The sequence below is a fragment of the Vulpes lagopus genome, chromosome 5, assembly GCF_018345385.1.
Source record: "Vulpes lagopus strain Blue_001 chromosome 5, ASM1834538v1, whole genome shotgun sequence".
Classification (NCBI taxonomy): Eukaryota; Metazoa; Chordata; class Mammalia; order Carnivora; family Canidae; genus Vulpes; species Vulpes lagopus.
In genome coordinates this window covers 17,119,047-17,136,083 of record NC_054828.1, presented here as the reverse complement: position 1 = coordinate 17,136,083, position 17,037 = coordinate 17,119,047, and the positions used below count along the sequence as shown (strand labels likewise).

At 34.8% G+C, this 17,037-nt stretch overlaps 1 protein-coding gene across 1 annotated transcript in view; it reads left to right on the top strand.

Moving 5' to 3' along the window:
* The window catches only part of WASHC4 (WASH complex subunit 4), a 54,717-nt gene extending 38,398 nt beyond the window's left edge, over window positions 1-16,319 (top strand). The window contains exons 25-33 of the mRNA XM_041754139.1: window positions 974-1,108; window positions 3,037-3,145; window positions 5,516-5,582; window positions 5,990-6,076; window positions 9,096-9,243; window positions 10,896-10,992; window positions 11,510-11,706; window positions 11,990-12,086; window positions 14,042-16,319. Coding sequence (XP_041610073.1) covers window positions 974-1,108; window positions 3,037-3,145; window positions 5,516-5,582; window positions 5,990-6,076; window positions 9,096-9,243; window positions 10,896-10,992; window positions 11,510-11,706; window positions 11,990-12,086; window positions 14,042-14,109 — 1,005 coding nt within the window. The 3' untranslated portion in view covers window positions 14,110-16,319. The remainder of the gene's footprint in view (window positions 1-973; window positions 1,109-3,036; window positions 3,146-5,515; window positions 5,583-5,989; window positions 6,077-9,095; window positions 9,244-10,895; window positions 10,993-11,509; window positions 11,707-11,989; window positions 12,087-14,041) is intronic.
* Window positions 16,320-17,037: the final 718 nt, after the last annotated feature.

Genomic DNA, 17,037 nt, shown 5'->3' with positions numbered 1-17,037 from the left:
CAAACACAGTAGTTCTTGAGGCTGGAAGAGATAAAAATTAGTACAGACTTCCATCTAGGTCAGAAGTAATCTTATGTTATTATGGCTTTACTCTCAGCTCAAATCCAACTTTTTCAGGGTTTTCTGAGTCTAGGTCAGGGCCTTTTCTTCATTCTTAAAGCACTGGCTCTTCTCATTGTATGAATTATTACGGTTGAGATTTATTTATTTTTTTTTTAATTTTTTATTTATTTGTGATAGGCACACAGTGAGAGAGAGAGAAAGGCAGAGACATAGGCGAGGGAGAAGCAGGCTCCATGCACCGGGAGCCTGACGTGGGATTCGATCCCGAGTCTCCAGGATCGCGCCCTGGGCCAAAGGCAGGCGCCAAACCGCTGCGCCACCCAGGGATCCCTACGGTTGAGATTTAATAATTAATTTAAAATATTTGTGTTTAAAATGTCTGTTGCTCCTGCTAGAATATAGACTTCATGATGACAAGCATCATGTCTAGTGTGAGAGCAGATAGATTGTGCCTTGCACATAAAAGGTGCTCAAAATATTCCTGGGTAAATAATTAAAGGTCTTCAGGAAAGTTCAAAGAGCACTGTGTTTGTTACTTTATTATCATTCTAGACATGTAGATTTGTAATAAGTAGTCTTATAGAGGGAGGAACAGAAACTTTTGATTGTGGTTTATGACTCAAAATCTAGAGTGTTGAATCTGGTTTTTGGATTCTCAGAATAACTCTTTGTTCTATAATCTCCTCTTTAATGTAGTTAAAATATTTAAGGGAAGCTTATAGAAAGTTCTGTAAACTTGGGCAATAAAATACTTCATCTATTTTATTTCCAGTGTGAATTAGACTTTATAAATTATTAGACTTTATGAAAACTCATATAAATTAGAGTTTATTGATAACTGTTCTTCAGCCACATTGATTTGAGATTTTTATATTAACTTTGCCCAATTTTTTGTATTTTAATTTTATAGGTTAATTTCACCTACCAGTTTTTGAAAAAGAAGTTCTATATATTCAGCCAATTTATGTATGATGAACATATCAAATCTAGATTGATTAAAGATATTCGTTTTTTCAGAGAAGTCAAGGACCAAAATGATCATAAGGTATTTTTACATATTCTTTTTAAGATATGTTGATTCCACTGTTAAGTACATAGCAGATGTTTATGCTTAAGTTCATTATGAGGCTTGGTAGTAAAGTTTTAGTTTTATTATGTTTCACAATAATATCTCCTGGATCTGACCTCCAAATTTCTTTATTTCCCCTTACAGTTTCTTTGCATTTTCTGTAGGCTAAAGGGTAAGGATTAGTGTAGCAAGATATTAACTTTTCTTTATTTATTTTAAATAACACAGAAGCAAAACATGCTTACTTTGAAAAATTTAAGCAATAAAGACTGCATAAACTAAATGATCTCCCTTATTTCTCTTCCTCCCAATTCCATTCTCTGTAGGCAGTTACTGTTAATGTCATGTGATGCTTCTAGATGTTTGTGTGATAAACATCTATTTGCACCTACATGTACTGCTTTTTTTCTAAGAAAAATGATGTAATACTACTACACAGATTATTTTACAGTATGCTTATCACAGGTCTCAACACATAGATCTGCCTCATTCTTTTTAATAGTTGATAGTAAGGATGTATACCATAGCTTATTTAACCTTCTCCAACTGACATTTAGGTTTTCTGATTTTTTTAGTGTTATGAACAGTGCTGCAGGTAATATCCTTACACATTTATCTCTGTGTATTTGGAAACTATTAAAATTCTGAAAGGGGAATTGCTTGAAGAGAAATTTCTAGGGTACAGAATATGAATATTTAAAATTCTGATACATGTTGCTATGCACTCTCAAAATACTGCACCAATTGATACTCCCACCCATAATTTATAAAAATGCTATTTTCCCTTCACCCTCTGGGCTGAGTTTTCTAATAATAAAGAAAAATGTAAGTGGTACTAGTATAGAGGCATTAGCCATGCAGATGGAGAACCAACCTGCTTAGATGGCTTTTATATTTGATTTGCCACATTTGTGGCAAATGTTTAACTACCCTTAAACATTACCTAATTGCAACCCCCTAGTAAACTAGTTGGTAGTTTTCATACAGCAGTAAAATACTACTTTCTAGTAAAATAACTAATAAAATTACATATTACAGTTACCAGTAGAGAATTTTATTAACTGTCTCATTTTTACTGGAACAAATTACTAGTATATAGAGAGGTAATCATTCTATTATTTGTAAGAATTGTTTCCATTGTTATTAATATAAAATGAGTAATTTCCCAACTTTTAATTAGCTAAGAGTTGAAAAATCATTTTTTATTGGTGATGGCAAATAGAAATTTTTACTCAGCTAATGTGTATTATTTGGGAAGGAGTTTGTTCATATATTTATATAATATAATAGCTATTCAGCCCACAGGAACATGGTTGGGCATCTGAAGAAATGTTTCTAAGAAGAATTGGTTTATCTAATAGAGTAGTTCGATGTTGGGAAATGAATAATGGTGGTGGAAAACTTAAATTTGGTGGCTTTAATAATTATTTTCCTTAGGGGACGCCTGGATGGCTCAGCGGTTGAGCGTCTGCCTTTGGCTTGGGGCGTGATCCCGGAATTCTGGGATCAAGTCCCACATCAGGCTTCCTACATGGAACCTGTTTCTCCCTCTGCCTGTATCTCTGCGCCTGCCTCTCTCTCTCTCTCTCTCTCTCTCTCTCTCTCTCTCTCTCTCTCCCCCACCCCCTGTCTCTCTCTCTCTCTCATGAATACATAAATAAAATCTTTAAAAAAATTATTTCCCTTAGGTTGTGGCAAAAAGAAATTTAATTTATATTGACTGTGAACATTGGTAGTTTTTGTACTACAAATTTTTTGCTATTAGGTTTGAGTGATTTTTTTTTTTTAAACACAATGGATATACAAAATTAGAAAGGCAGGTGGTATTAGCATGGTTGATTTGTAGGCATTTTATGCTTTAGGGGTCTTTATTATTAAAGATAGTCTTTAAATTATCTCCTTAGTATCCTTTTGAAAGAGCAGAAAAATTTAATCGAGGCATCAGAAAACTTGGAATTACCCCAGAGGGACAAAGCTACCTTGATCAGTTCAGGCAACTCATCAGCCAGATTGGTAAGTTATTATAAAAGAGTTGGGGGGAAAAAAAAAAAAAAGAGTTGGGGAATAAAATACAAATTCCGAGAATCCTTCTCTTTAAATAGCTCATGCAAATCAACAACTTAATATGTAAGTACCTGAGATCAATTTTATTCCACTAGAGTAATGTTCTTACCAAAAGTTTTTCAAGTATGATTAGATTGCTGGTGCAGAAATAATTGATGGATTTAATATGTATCAAATAAAACCTCTTCAATTAAATTAAAAATACATTTAACTCATCTCAGATATCCTCATGATAGTCAGCTGGGAACTATTTATTAGGTACTTATCCTGTTCATGGTAGTTTTGGACTTTAAAAACTGGTTCCCTGAAGTTACAGCCTAAGTGCAAAGGTATAAAATAATTTATGTGAAAAGTTAATAATATAAGTAACTAAGTTATATTACTTACAAATAAGTTTAATTACAGTTGTCTCTTGAACAACATGTATTTGAATTGTTAAAGTCCACTTATATGCAATTTTTTTGGATGAATATAGTACAGTACTGTAAATGTGTTTTCTCTTATGATTTTCTGAGTAAGTTTCTTTTCTCTAGCTTACTTTATTGTAAGAATATAGTACATAATACACATAACATTTAAAAAAGTGTTAATTGACTATGTTATTGGTTAAGGCTTCTGGTTAATAATAGGCTATTAGTAGTTAAGTTTTGGGGGATGCAGATTTTCACCTAAGCGGGGTTGGGGAGTGGTTCGGTGCCCCTAACTCCTGTGTTGTTCAAGGGTCAGCTGTATTATTGAATTCCTACTATGTGCCAGGACATATTGGCTCTAGGGATGGAGCAGTGAGAACAGAAGCCTTGTCTTGGATCTTGCATGTCAGTTGGGAGAAACACAAAGATACAGAATATGTCAGTGTTAAGTGCTGGCTAAGGAGATGTAATAGTTCTGGGCAGTTCTATTCGGTGATGTTTAGAGAAAGTTCTAAGGTGACATTTGAGCAGGGGCCTAGATAACATCAGGGAATAAACCATGTGCATATTCAGGGCAAGAGCATACCAGAGAGAGGTCAAAAATAAGTGCCAGAGTCCTAAGTCTTTAGCATTTTAGGGAAGTAGTCAGGGCCAGAATGGAGGAGTTAGTAAAGTCCTGAGTGGTAGGGCAGGATATAGAAAGCAGCAAGGGGGGGAAATTCAAGTCTACGGGATCCCTGGGTGGCGCAGCGGTTTGGCGCCTGCCTTTGGCCCAGGGCACGATCCTGGAGACCCGGGATCGAATCCCACATCAGGCTCCCGGTGCATGGAGCCTGCTTCTCCCTCCGCCTGTGTCTCTGCCTCTCTCTCTCTCTCTCTCTCTCTCTCTCTCTCTCTGTGACTATCATAAAAAAAAAAAAAAAAAAAAAAAAAAAAAGCAGCAAGGGGCAAGATCACACAGGGCTTTGTTGACTATGTAAGAGATTTGGATTTTATTGAGATAGAAAGCCATTGTAGAGTTTGCAGAAAAGGAAGGATATGTTCCAACTTGGTTTGGAAAGAACCACCAGCACTGCTGCTATGTAGGTAAAAGATTGGGAAGCATAATGCTGAAGATGGAAGGAGGGAAATCAGGAGGTCTTTGCATATTGCAGAAGGATAGGCAGGAGATGTGGTGATTTGGAATAGGGTCATAGCTATGAATGTGAAAAGTGGTGGGATTCTGGCTACATTTTGAAGGTAGAGCCATTATGATTTGCCCATTGATTAGATATGAAGTGTAAAAGAAAGGAGTCAGGGATGACTTCAAGACATTTTGCCTGAACAGTCGGAAGGATGGAAATGTCAGTTTCTGAGATAGGAAATTATAATAGGGTGAAGATCTTGAGTTTGACTTGAACATGTTAAATTAAAAATTCTTCTTAGTTATGTAGGCATCGGCATTGGATAAAACAAACCTAGAGGAGTAGTCCAGGCTGGAGATGTAATTTGGAGGCATCAAATAAAGATTTCTCGACATCACTTCCAGTTGCATGTGTGGGGGTGAGAGAGAGGAAAAGAGAGAGGTGGGCATTCATCGTGAGAATGAAGAAATTATTGACAAAGTAATTTTAAAATGTTTTCTAAAAATATATTCAGCATTTAATGAATTTGTTTATCAAATGTCAGTCACATTTACTTTTTGAATATTTAATATAGCTGTGTTTAAGTATATATATTTCTATTGTAGGCACACAAATACGTAAGTTTTACTTTCATGGAGCAAGAACTAAAGTAAAATAGAAAAGAATGCTTTGGTACTTCGGAGTGGTGAACCTTGTAATTGACTGCTATATATGACTATATTCCTGATTGTTAAAAGTTTAGAGTTATTTGTATAAATATCTGATTTATGTGTGTCATTTTTCAGGTAATGCTATGGGCTATATACGAATGATAAGATCTGGTGGCCTTCACTGTAGCAGCAATGCCATTAGGTATGGGTGTAAACATCATTTTTACCTGGCTTATGTCATTTAAAAATTTTATGTCATTTAAATTTATCTTTATTATAGATGATATTGTAGAGATTTTTTTTATTAATATACTTTGAGTAAAATATGGAAGAAAACCATTAATTCTACTGATTAAATTTTTTACTTTAATTTTAAGACTACAGTAGATCTTTGAGAATTTTTCTCTTAAAGTTATAGTTAACACTACAGATTGTGAATAGTTCTAAAGATAACATTACCTATACATACATTATATTGATAATATAACTGAAATACAGAGTTCTTTCCAAATATTGAGTTGAAAATATAGAATCTCACAATACCACTTTCGTATCTCTATAGATAGTTATGCATATTTAACTTAATAAAATTATTTCCCAAATTCTTAGATTTGTGCCTGATCTTGAAGATATTGTAAATTTTGAAGAACTAGTAAAAGAAGAAGGTCTTGCAGAAGAAACATTAAAAGCAGCAAGGTAATCTAATTTTGGAATAATCTAAATTTAAACATTTTAAAGGGAATATTAGAGGGTAATATATAAACATTTTTGTGTTTCTATTATACAAGTTATGGTCTCATTTTGTGAGATACAATTTTTTTAAGACTATAATATTCTGAGATTTTTTCCAACTTCTAAAAAGGGATCTTCTAGAACATGATAATGTAGTAGCCCGTAGCCACTATGGCTGTTGAGCACCTGAAATGTGACTAGTCCAAATTGAAATGTGTTGAAGTATAAAGTTATAATTAATTTTGAAGATTTAATCTTAAAAAATGCCAAGTATCTCAATAAAATTCATTTCACCTATTTAACTTTTTAAAAATATTTGTTTCCTAATAGAGTTCTAGAATACCAGTCCTTCATTTCATATAATCTAGAATAGCATTGTCTAGTACAGTAACCATTACTACATACAGCTGTTGAACCCTTGAATAGGGCTAATGGGATGAACTGAAGTTAAGATTTTATTTCATTTAAATTTAGATAGCTCATGGCTTATTGGACATTGCAGATGTGCAGACTTAAGTGGTGAATTCTGAACACAACTTACAACTTGAGGGAGGCATGTAGAATTGTTATTTAGAAAACTCCAAGTTTTATTATTAAGATTGTAGCAGTGTTTTGACTCAGGCATGAAGGGGCACCCCTGGACAAATTGGAGACAGTTTGAATCTCAAAAAGAATAACGGTAAGGGCGCCTGGGTGGCTTAGTCGGTTGAGCATCCAACTCTTGATTTTGGCTCAGGTCATGATCTCAGGGTTGTGGGATCCAGTCTCTGTCGGGCTCTGAGCTCAGGAGGGAGTCTGCTTAGGATTCTGTATCTCCTTCTCAACCTCTACCCTTCCCCTTACTTGTGCGCTTAAGTGCTCTTTTTCTCTCAAAAGATTAATTAATAGAAAGAATAAAGGTAGAAATTGATTATAATGCATTGAATAAGAAAAGAAATCATGAGCCCTAGTGATAAGAAAAGTTGAGCAGAGGGAAAGTTCCTTTTTTACAGAAGAATGTCAGCTAATAGATATAGAAGGGACTGGCAGATATAGGGAGAAATCCCTGTTTTGCAACCACCACTCTACTGCTTAAAATCAGACAAAAATCATCAGTAAAACAGTTTTGGAGAACAGAATATTCATTCACTGTCAGAAGATTATCCCACAAATTTCTTAATAAGCACAAAGGGGAAAACTGTCTTTAGAGATTGACATTTTACCTTAACCAGGTGATCAGACATAGGATCCCCAGTTAACAGGACGCACTGACATGATGGGGCCTCCTGCTGCACTGTAATGGCAGTACCCAGGTTGTGGGTGTTTTTGTTTTTGTTTAAGATTTTATTTATTTATTTATTCATGGGGGGGGGGGGGCGGCGGGGCAGAAACACACAGGTAGAGGGAGAAGCAGGCTCCATCCAGGGAGCCCAAAGTGGGACTCGATCCCAGGTCTCCAGGATCACGCCCTGGGCTGAAGGCAGCGCTAAACTGCTGAGCCACCCGGGCTGCCCCTGGGTTGTGTTCTTGCCAGAAAGGTTTACTCTGAATTTATTATGAGGAAACCATCAGAGACATTCAGAGTGTGGGGCATTGTATGACATACCTGGCCTAGACGCTTAAAAAATGTCACTTGTCATAAAGGACAAAAAAGGCAAGGAGCCTCTTCTACATTAGGAAACTAAAGAGACCTGACAACCAAATGCAGTGGGTAATCCTTAATCATATCTTAGATGGGGGTGGGGAGGACATTTGGAGGATAATTGGGAAAATTGGAGCATGTGTACATTAGATAATACTGTAGTTTATTTTGGGATGTAATATATTGTGGCTTTGTAAGAAAATGTCTTGATTCTTAACAGATTCATATTAAAGCATTTGTGGGCTAAGTGATATGAGATCTGCCAACTTGAAATGTTTTGGGAAAAAGAAAAATATGGAGGATGTTAAATGGTGAATCTAGGTGAAGGGTAAATAGGTGTTTAGTACACTATATTTTAACATTTTGTTAGGCTATTTTAAAAGGCTGTATACTAGCCTTTTCAGTAGGCTTAAAGTTTTTTTAAATAAAAAAAGTGAAAAGGGGATCTCTAGGTGACTCAGCGGTTTTGGTGCCTGTCTTTGGCCCAGGGCGCCATCCTGGAGTCCCGCAATCAATCAAGTCCCGTGTCGGGCTCCCGGCATGGAGTCTGCTTCTCCCTCTGCCTGTGTGTCTCTGCCTCTCTCTCTCTCTCTCTCTCTCTCTCTCTCTCTATCATGAATAAATAAATAAATCTTTAAAAAAAAAAGTGAAAAATGTGTATGCGTATTTATGGGAATAAGGCCCCAAAACAAGATTTGATTTGAAATAATTTCTTAGCCTAGTTTTTTTAGGCTAAGAATTAAAGAAGCCATGTATGGTTAATAATAGATTTAAAGTCCTGGGCCACAAGGACTAAATGATTAGTTTGTGGCTTGTATGTCAAATAACAAAATCAGAACTGTTGTCTTTTATTAACTGATGTCATTCATTTAAAAATAGATGACTTGGGCAGCCCGGGTGGCTCAGTGGTTTAGCGCCTGCCTTCAGCCCAGGGTGTGATCCTGGAGAGCCAGGATCGAGTCTCACATCAGGCTCCCTGCATGGAGTCTGCCTCCCTCTGCCTATGTCTCTGCCTCTCTCTGTGTGTGTCTCTCATGAATAAATAAAATCTTTAAAAAATAAATAAAGTGATGAGAGATGGATTTAAAAAGCCATACCTTCTTGGGCTCCTGGTTGGCTCAGTCAGTCTGACACTTGATTTCAGCTCAGGTCATGATCTTGGCGTTGTGAGATCCAACTCCATGTCAGGTTCCATGCTTGGCGTGGGGCCTGCCTAAGATTCTCTCTCTCCTTCTGTCCTTCCTCCTATCTCCCACCCCCTCCTCACACACTCTGTCTCTGTGTCTCTTTAAAATTAATTAATTTTAAAAGCTATACCTTCTTCTGAGAAAGGAATCAGGTAAATAACGTTTTGTATTTTAGGCATTTGGATTCAGTCCTCAGTGATCATACACGAAATTCTGCCGAAGGCACAGAGTATTTCAAAATGCTTGTAGATGTTTTTGCTCCAGAATTTCGAAGGCCAAAGAATATACATCTTCGAAATTTCTATATCATTGTTCCCCCTCTGGTGAGTATTTTTAGTTTCCAAAGTGATATTTTTTAAAAAGTTAGTAAATTTATCTAGTTCCTTTATAGAAGGAAATGCACATAGACTCTGTTCTTTCTGGTCGTAGGTAAAATCTAAGTGTGATCTCAGTGAATGTGGCTAGGAATTTTACTTAACTAGCTATGCAGAGTAAAACTTACTTTATAGTTGATAGGGATTTTTATTTGTTAGTAACTACTAGAAAAATCCTTGTGTTATTTAAATTGAGTGTACTCCATTATATATATATATATACCACATATAATCTTTGGGCTGATTATACTATGTAATCATTTTAAGTGATTAATGTAGACTAACTTTTAACTGTTACAATATGAAGTATTTTCTAACACATCTCTTAAAAGTATTACTGTTTATAAGGACAACTTCTCTCTATTCAGTAGTAAATACTAACATCTAGACTAAATTTTAAGTGTTTTCTCATAATATATGTTGTGTGTACTGCTCAGATTAGAGAGGCACATACTAGCAGTAAGAGTTATGGTTCCCTACAGACTTCTATAATAAAACTTCTTTTTTAAAATTTGTAAATGGGTAACATTACAATTTTTTTTGTGTATTTTTTTTTATTAGAGTTCATTTGCCAACATATAACACCTGGTGCTCATCTGTCAAGTGCCCTCCTCAGTGCCTGTCATCTAGTAAATACTACAGTTGTAGCTTTTGATTACATCTAATTTTGATAAGAGTAATAAATTTTCATAAATATGCCTGACTTGTTAACACATATCTTCTTACATATTACTACCATTATTATCCCTTGAAAGTAGCGGGTAGTCTGTGGACAGCTTTTTTCTTTGAAATGTTCTTTTCTCCTGTTTTGTAGTATGTTTATTTTTAATGATATATCCTAATTATATTGTTAATGCTTTATCATAATTATATGTTCTGTGGTATAGCAAAAATGCCCGTATTCACCTACTAAACATTATCTTTTCATCCTAAAACAGTATCAAACTGGAAGCAAATCTTAGTTATACTTTGATAACAGTATAGTTAGCTGAGGGTGACTCATCATGTTTCTTTAATTTGAAGCACAGTATACTGAAGCCATAGTAAACAGGAAATTGTGAGTTTAAGGAAAAGTGGGTTTTTTGCAGGGCAGCTGTCAGAATTCAGTTAGTGATGGGAGGATGAAAAGCACTACAGAGAAGTATAGGGCACCATCCTTGTGCTTGAGTTTATCATCTAATTCCAGAAAAAAGACAAACATAAATGAGCTATCTAAAAAAAGGTAAGTAACAGTCGGTAGAGATTTCACAAATCTGTGATTAATTGCCAAGTGAGTTTTACAGGCAAAAAAGTGAAATTTGGTATTTTTTTTCCAATATAGGCTATTAATAGTAGTTTTCACAGTGTATCACAGTTATTTTTAAATAGGTCTTTCTTTACCCCCTTTAGAGCTGTGCTATCCATATATCGCCACAAGTGGCTACTTAAATATAATTAAAATGCTGTAAAATAAAAAAAATCTAGTTCTTCTGTTTTGCTGGCCATGATTCAAGTGCTCAGTGGCTATATGTGGCTAGTGGCTTACTGTATTGGATAGTACAGCTGTACAGAGTTTCTGTCATCGCTGAGAGTTGTTTTTCTAAGATCTTTTATCTTTTTAGACCCTCAACTTTGTAGAACATTCCATTAGCTGCAAGGAGAAATTGAATAAAAAAAATAAAATTGGAGCTGCTTTCACTGATGATGGGTTTGCCATGGGTAAGCTTAATGCAATTGTTTTTCCAATAATTTTAAGTTCATTTATTATCATGGATTTTTAGAAACATTTGCTTAACAGGTTTGTGTGCTTTTTGTAGATTTGTATTTCCTGAGCAGTAGTTATTCTTTATTTTGTACTTGGGCCATTTGATTACTAGTACTGTTTACCATCATTTTATAACTGTCATTCATGCCCCCTTGGTATTGCTAATCACTTGGTCTCAGAGCTAATATTTAGATTTTGTTGTGGTGGTTTTAGAGTTTTAGCATCTTGTGTTGAGTTTCCATGTAGCTTCCTCAGTTGCTGGCTATTTAAGCAGTGGAAGTTTTTTCCTAACCTTCCATCCATGTTCTCTCTGATTTTCATAGCCTTGTCATTTCTTTCTTTCTTGATTGGCTCATTTTTAGTTTTCTGTATACTTTCACATCTTCTTCTTCTTTTTTTTTTTTTAAAAAAAGAGTAGAATACAGCTTCTGTACTCTTTGTAATTAGGTTTGCTTTTGCTAATGACTGCAGGTGTGGCTTACATTTTGAAGCTTTTGGATCAGTACCAGGAATTTGACTCACTTCACTGGTTCCAGTCTGTTAGAGAGAAGTACCTGAAGGAGATAAGAGCAGTTGCTAAGCAACAGAATGTGCAGTCAGCTAGTCAAGATGAAAAACTACTACAGACCATGAATCTCACTCAGAAGCGCCTGGATGTCTGTCTACAGGTAGAGAAGAGTAATAGTCAAATCTGCTTGATTTCTGAAAAAACTAATCCTACGGAAGCCCCCTTTTAAACAAGTGAGATGAATAATGGTAGTAAGTATATTTTTAAAGGAATGGTATTTGGAAGCCATTTGATTCAGATATTAAAAATAGATGGGTTACTTAGTTCAGTTTTTATATTTATGATTTCCATTAGAGCTTTTAGAAATAATAGATATGTAATAATTTTAGTATTTTGCTATAAATATTTTCAGCTTTTATTTTAAATTTTCTTTATTTACTTAGGAATTTGAGTTGCTCTATTTCTCACTGAGCAGTGCAAGAATTTTCTTCAGAGCAGACAAGACTGCAGCTGAAGAAAACCAAGAAAAGAAAGAGAAAGGTCAGTGAGTGGCTTAAATTTGGAAAGACCAATACATCTTTAATAGTAGCCACTATTGCCCCATTTTATCTAGTCAGAATTCCAGCTTCCTTTTCATTTTGGAAAATAATTTAGACCTAGAAGTGACATTTTTAAAAAAAAAGTCCAGCCTATTGGGTGGATCATTTGTGAAACTAAAAAAAAGTTTACATAGTTTTTACATTTCATTCTGGGGTAACTTTTTATTCAGTTCCATCTTTTCTTAAGGTAAATAAAATTTAACAAGTTTAGTTTTTCTTTCACCCTTTAATTTGTATCCAACAAGAAGGAACAGATTAGGAGGAATGCTAAGTGTTTCCTGAAGGCAGAGCTGCTCATGACTAGACACAGACCGAATGAGATGGAGCAGGTGCCTGAGGAGGTGTAAAACATTGGGGCTTGCTCCCTGGAGTGTCGTGGTCAGTGGCTGCCTGTCTTCCGCCGCAGCCAGAATCAGAGCACACTGTACCCCTGATAACTGGTCACCAGATCCATGAGCTTGAGTCATTATGGAAAGGATTCTGTTGTATTATTTGTAGGATGGTGTAAATTGCTTATTTCATACGTAAGAACTCTCATGCTACATTTCTCTCAGACTTAAATTTAGGAACAGTTGTCTTCCCTGAAGAATGGATGTTTCCTCTTTTCTGTTGTAGAAATTATGTAACTTAAGTTTTCCTCTTTGCTTGGAAGCTCAAAACTGGGTAGAGCAACGGAGTTGGGTTTTCATGTTTTGCCCTTTATCCTGTTTCCTTATTTGTATTTTACAAATTAAGGCATAAAACATTTCATAAAATAATTTTATTTATCTTATTTTGTTAAATTTTTAGAAATATATATTTTTTACACTGAATAGAGTGGATTCTTTTGGGTAGACCACTTACATCAATTACCTATTCCCTGATAATGTTGCATAAATTAAATATTATGTTAATAATTAGCTTATACACACATTTTTGGAATCCAGACAAATAATTACGTGCTTGAAAGTGATTTCAGGCTGTTGTTACCTGGAAGACACTCCGTATTTATTACATGAAAATGTGTATAAATTCTGTTTGGGTTCTTTTCCAAGACTAAGATAAACGGGAATAATTTGAGTGAGGTTGATTTAAATTATGAGGAAAGTCAGTTGTTGCTTGGATTCTGCTCCACCATTTCCTGCCAGAAGCTTCTCTCCCACTGAGCCTGCTAGGAAGACTCTGCAGGTGGACTGGATATTTACTTTAAGGCATAAAGCATTAAGACAAAACAGATCTTTCTGTGTCACTGGGACTCCTTGCTTTGGACTGTTCTTAAAGAACTGTCTGTGATTCTGGTTGACGCATATCACCCACATGGCTGGGTTATTCTGGTTTAGGACTCTGTCTTAGCTGAGGTCGGTCAGACACGTAGTCAGAGTTGCAGGAATCAGGAGGTAGCTTTCCTCTGCTCATGAAATATGTGCATGTGACATTTTGCACGATAAAACAGGAATTTGTTTTATCACAATTATAATAAAAAGTTGCTTTAAAAATGAATTATAAACACAAATGGAAAGTTATTTATTCTGGACAATTTTATATGTGAATTTGCAGTAATGTTTCTGTCAGTAATAGTAATGCACTGTAATAGTGATTCGTTGGCCTGGCTGGGAACCAGCCGAGGGGCAACACTGCTTCAAATGTGCCAGTGAAACTCCAGAAGCACTTCTAATCTCTCACAATCCTACACCTCTCATAAGTACAGTAAGTACCAGTCAGAACATTACATTTTCGGTATTTAACTTAGGTTTCTAAAAAATTAAGGTAAATATACTCGATAAACTTTAGAGAACTATTTGGTAGATGCACATTTTCTTAATTTGAAATTTAACAATGCATTCCTAGTTTTCATTTAGTGCACTTTTTAAAAATGAACATAAATCTGTCCATTGTTATTTTTATCCATGGTTCCAGAAGAGACAAAAGCAAGCAATGGAGACCTGTCCGACAGCACTGTGTCTGCAGATCCTGTTGTCAAATGATATTGATGGTATGCATTGCTCCTATGAGATCATCAGAATTGTGTCAGTACTGTTGCCAGTGAAATGATATTAATGAGGTAATGATGAGTATTCCCTGGGCCGCATTTCTGGTAATAGGTCGATGTTGCAACTCTTTAAAGCAGTGCTTGAAAGTTAAGTCTGTTTTTCTTCCAAAGGCTGTATCCACTTTTCAGAGTTTGAGAATGAGGTTTTATATTGGATTTTTGCCTGGACTTCAGGCTAGAAGATATGCCTGTGGAGAGTTATTTGATGTGAAGTTATAGAAGGGCCAATCCAAATTCCTAAACTGCCGCCTCAGATCTCTTATAATCTACATGAGGGTTTATAATTTGTATTTGCATAGGTCTTTGATCCATATTTGTCTCAGTCATTGGAAACTCAGTGCATATACTATGTACAGCCAGCAAATACATGTTTAAACAAAATGCATTAAGCCTGAAATTTATGAAGCATACATATCAATATTCTATGACAGGAATATTTAAAGATGGTTTTGATAATAGAGGTGAGACATAAGTATGTTACATACTGTTCATGTACAGTGTAGAACTGATTCATTGTTAATTTCATGTGACTCACAAGAGCTGTCAATGTCTTTGAGAAGACATTTTATAACTAGTTTACATTGCTTTGAGAACATGTAACCTCCAACAACTGCTTTAAATTTAAGATTTACTTAATACTCAAGATGAAAGAAAATTAAGAGAAAGCCATAAGAGTCCTGCTTGAAGCTTCACTTTTGGTTGAAGACACTATGTATGATATCAGAGAAAATTATGTGGATTTTTATTTCTACATCCAAACTCAGGTTTCTTCTACATTAGGTTGAATTGAAATCTTGGTGATGGTTTGGGCAGACTTTTTCTTTAAACCAAGTATAATCTAAGACATCAGATTAATAAGCACTGTGCAGGCTTTTTAAAAATTACCACTGTGACAATAAAGTTATAATAAATTAAATCATTTACTGATTTAAAAATACAGTAAGATTTTGAGTAAATTTAGTTCCTGGCAGGCTACTAGCTTTATTTTTGTAAAGATTACATCAGTTAATAATTAAATGGTTAATCATGGCCTATAAGCTTTTAATATAATACAGTTAGACTTTTACAATGAAAACAAATTTTAAAACTGTACACATAATACTAATAACATCATTTGGGAAATACTTGATTTCTCCATTGCACTTGCCTATTAAGCATTTCTTTGGGTATATCATGCAAGGCGTCCTAATGGTGTTTGATTTTCAGCTTTTGGAGTAGGTATGCATTTGCCCTATCTGTATTCATTGGTTACTGGCAGGGTAACTGTCCCAGCCCAAGATAAACACTTTCACTGTTCCAAGTCAGAAGAAACAGAATAGGTAGGAAATGGTTTTTGTTTTTTACTTAAACATGACTTACAGAATTATGTACAATGGATGGATTAAAGGCATTTAATATTTGTAATTCATACTAACTGTAGAAATGGCCCTAAAGCATGCTGCATAATTAGTAATTTATATTTTCATTATTATAAATGTTTTTATTAATGATCTTGCTTTGTATCTAATTCGTCACCATTTCATAGCAACAATATTGACTTGTTTTTTTTCTCTGACTTCCCTAAAATAATCCTGTTTACTATGGATAGAAACTGTAATTGGAAGAGAATCCAATGTCTGTTCGTTATCCACACGTATCAGTTGTTACCGATTTTATGAATACTATATAGAGTTCATATGCTGACTCCATGGATATGTACAACTGAGAAGAAAGGGATAGATTGTTATTCTGCCATTAGTTCAAAATAATGTCACTGCAGTCTGGGTAAGTTACAGATATTTGAAATAAAATCTCTGAAAATGATTAAGCATACTTAAATGCTATTAAAGTGCAGAGCAATAGGGCTTAAGTGTTTCACACTTAATACACATTTAGATGATTTTCTTTGCTCTAACATATTATTAAATATTGTTTTCAGACACTGTAATTTAAAATTAGTGTGAGCATTTGTTGTAAATTTGCAAAAACTCAGTAATGTTCAAGTTCTCAGGAAGTAAGGACTAACCATTATCTTTGTCCGTTCTAATTAAGTTTTATAAAGGATGGCAAGTTTGTTACCTCACTTGAGTGGGACTTCCCTCTCCCGATTCTAAGAAAATATAATATGCATAATAAAACCTTAATAAATATAATTTCAAAAATTTACTTCCTTCCCCTAATGTTTATGTTCAAAATTGAATGTCTTAAACCAGTACTTAACATTAACCTTTTTGGAGTCCCCTTTAATAAATACAGGAAATCAATACTTGCACGTGTATATGTAAAAATTTCAAGTATAAAATTGGTATTGGCACCGCTCCATGTATCCCAAGTGAAGAACTTTTACTTTCCTTTGTACATTTTTGGTCTTTTTATTCCTTGTTACTTTCAAATAAAAAGAACCCACATGAATGTTTAATTTTAAATCCTAATCCTGAGAAGGGATCCTTGTTTTACAGTGTTTAATGTTGGAGATAACTAGTGCCATTTGCAAACAGTTGAACTGAAACAGTAATAATAATCTTTTAAATATTACACTGGAGACAGGAGACAGTGTTGGTCAACTTACATGCAGTTTTCAAAAATATAGTATGATAAATGTGTATTCTCTTATGATTTTAATAGCTCTAGTTTATTGAAAGAATATAGAATATAGTTCAATGATATATACAGCATGTGTTCATTATAAGGCTTCCAGTCAATGGTAGGCTCTTAGTTAAGTTTCTGGGGAGTCAGAAGTTACATGCAGATATTTGATTGCATGAAGGGGTTGGTGCCCCTCACCTCCATGGTGTTCAAGGATCAGCTGTCCTACACTGGAGAAATTGTTCTTGGTAAAGTCCGATGGCTGCTCCTTTTGTCTTCTGAGGTAGTAAATTTGTAA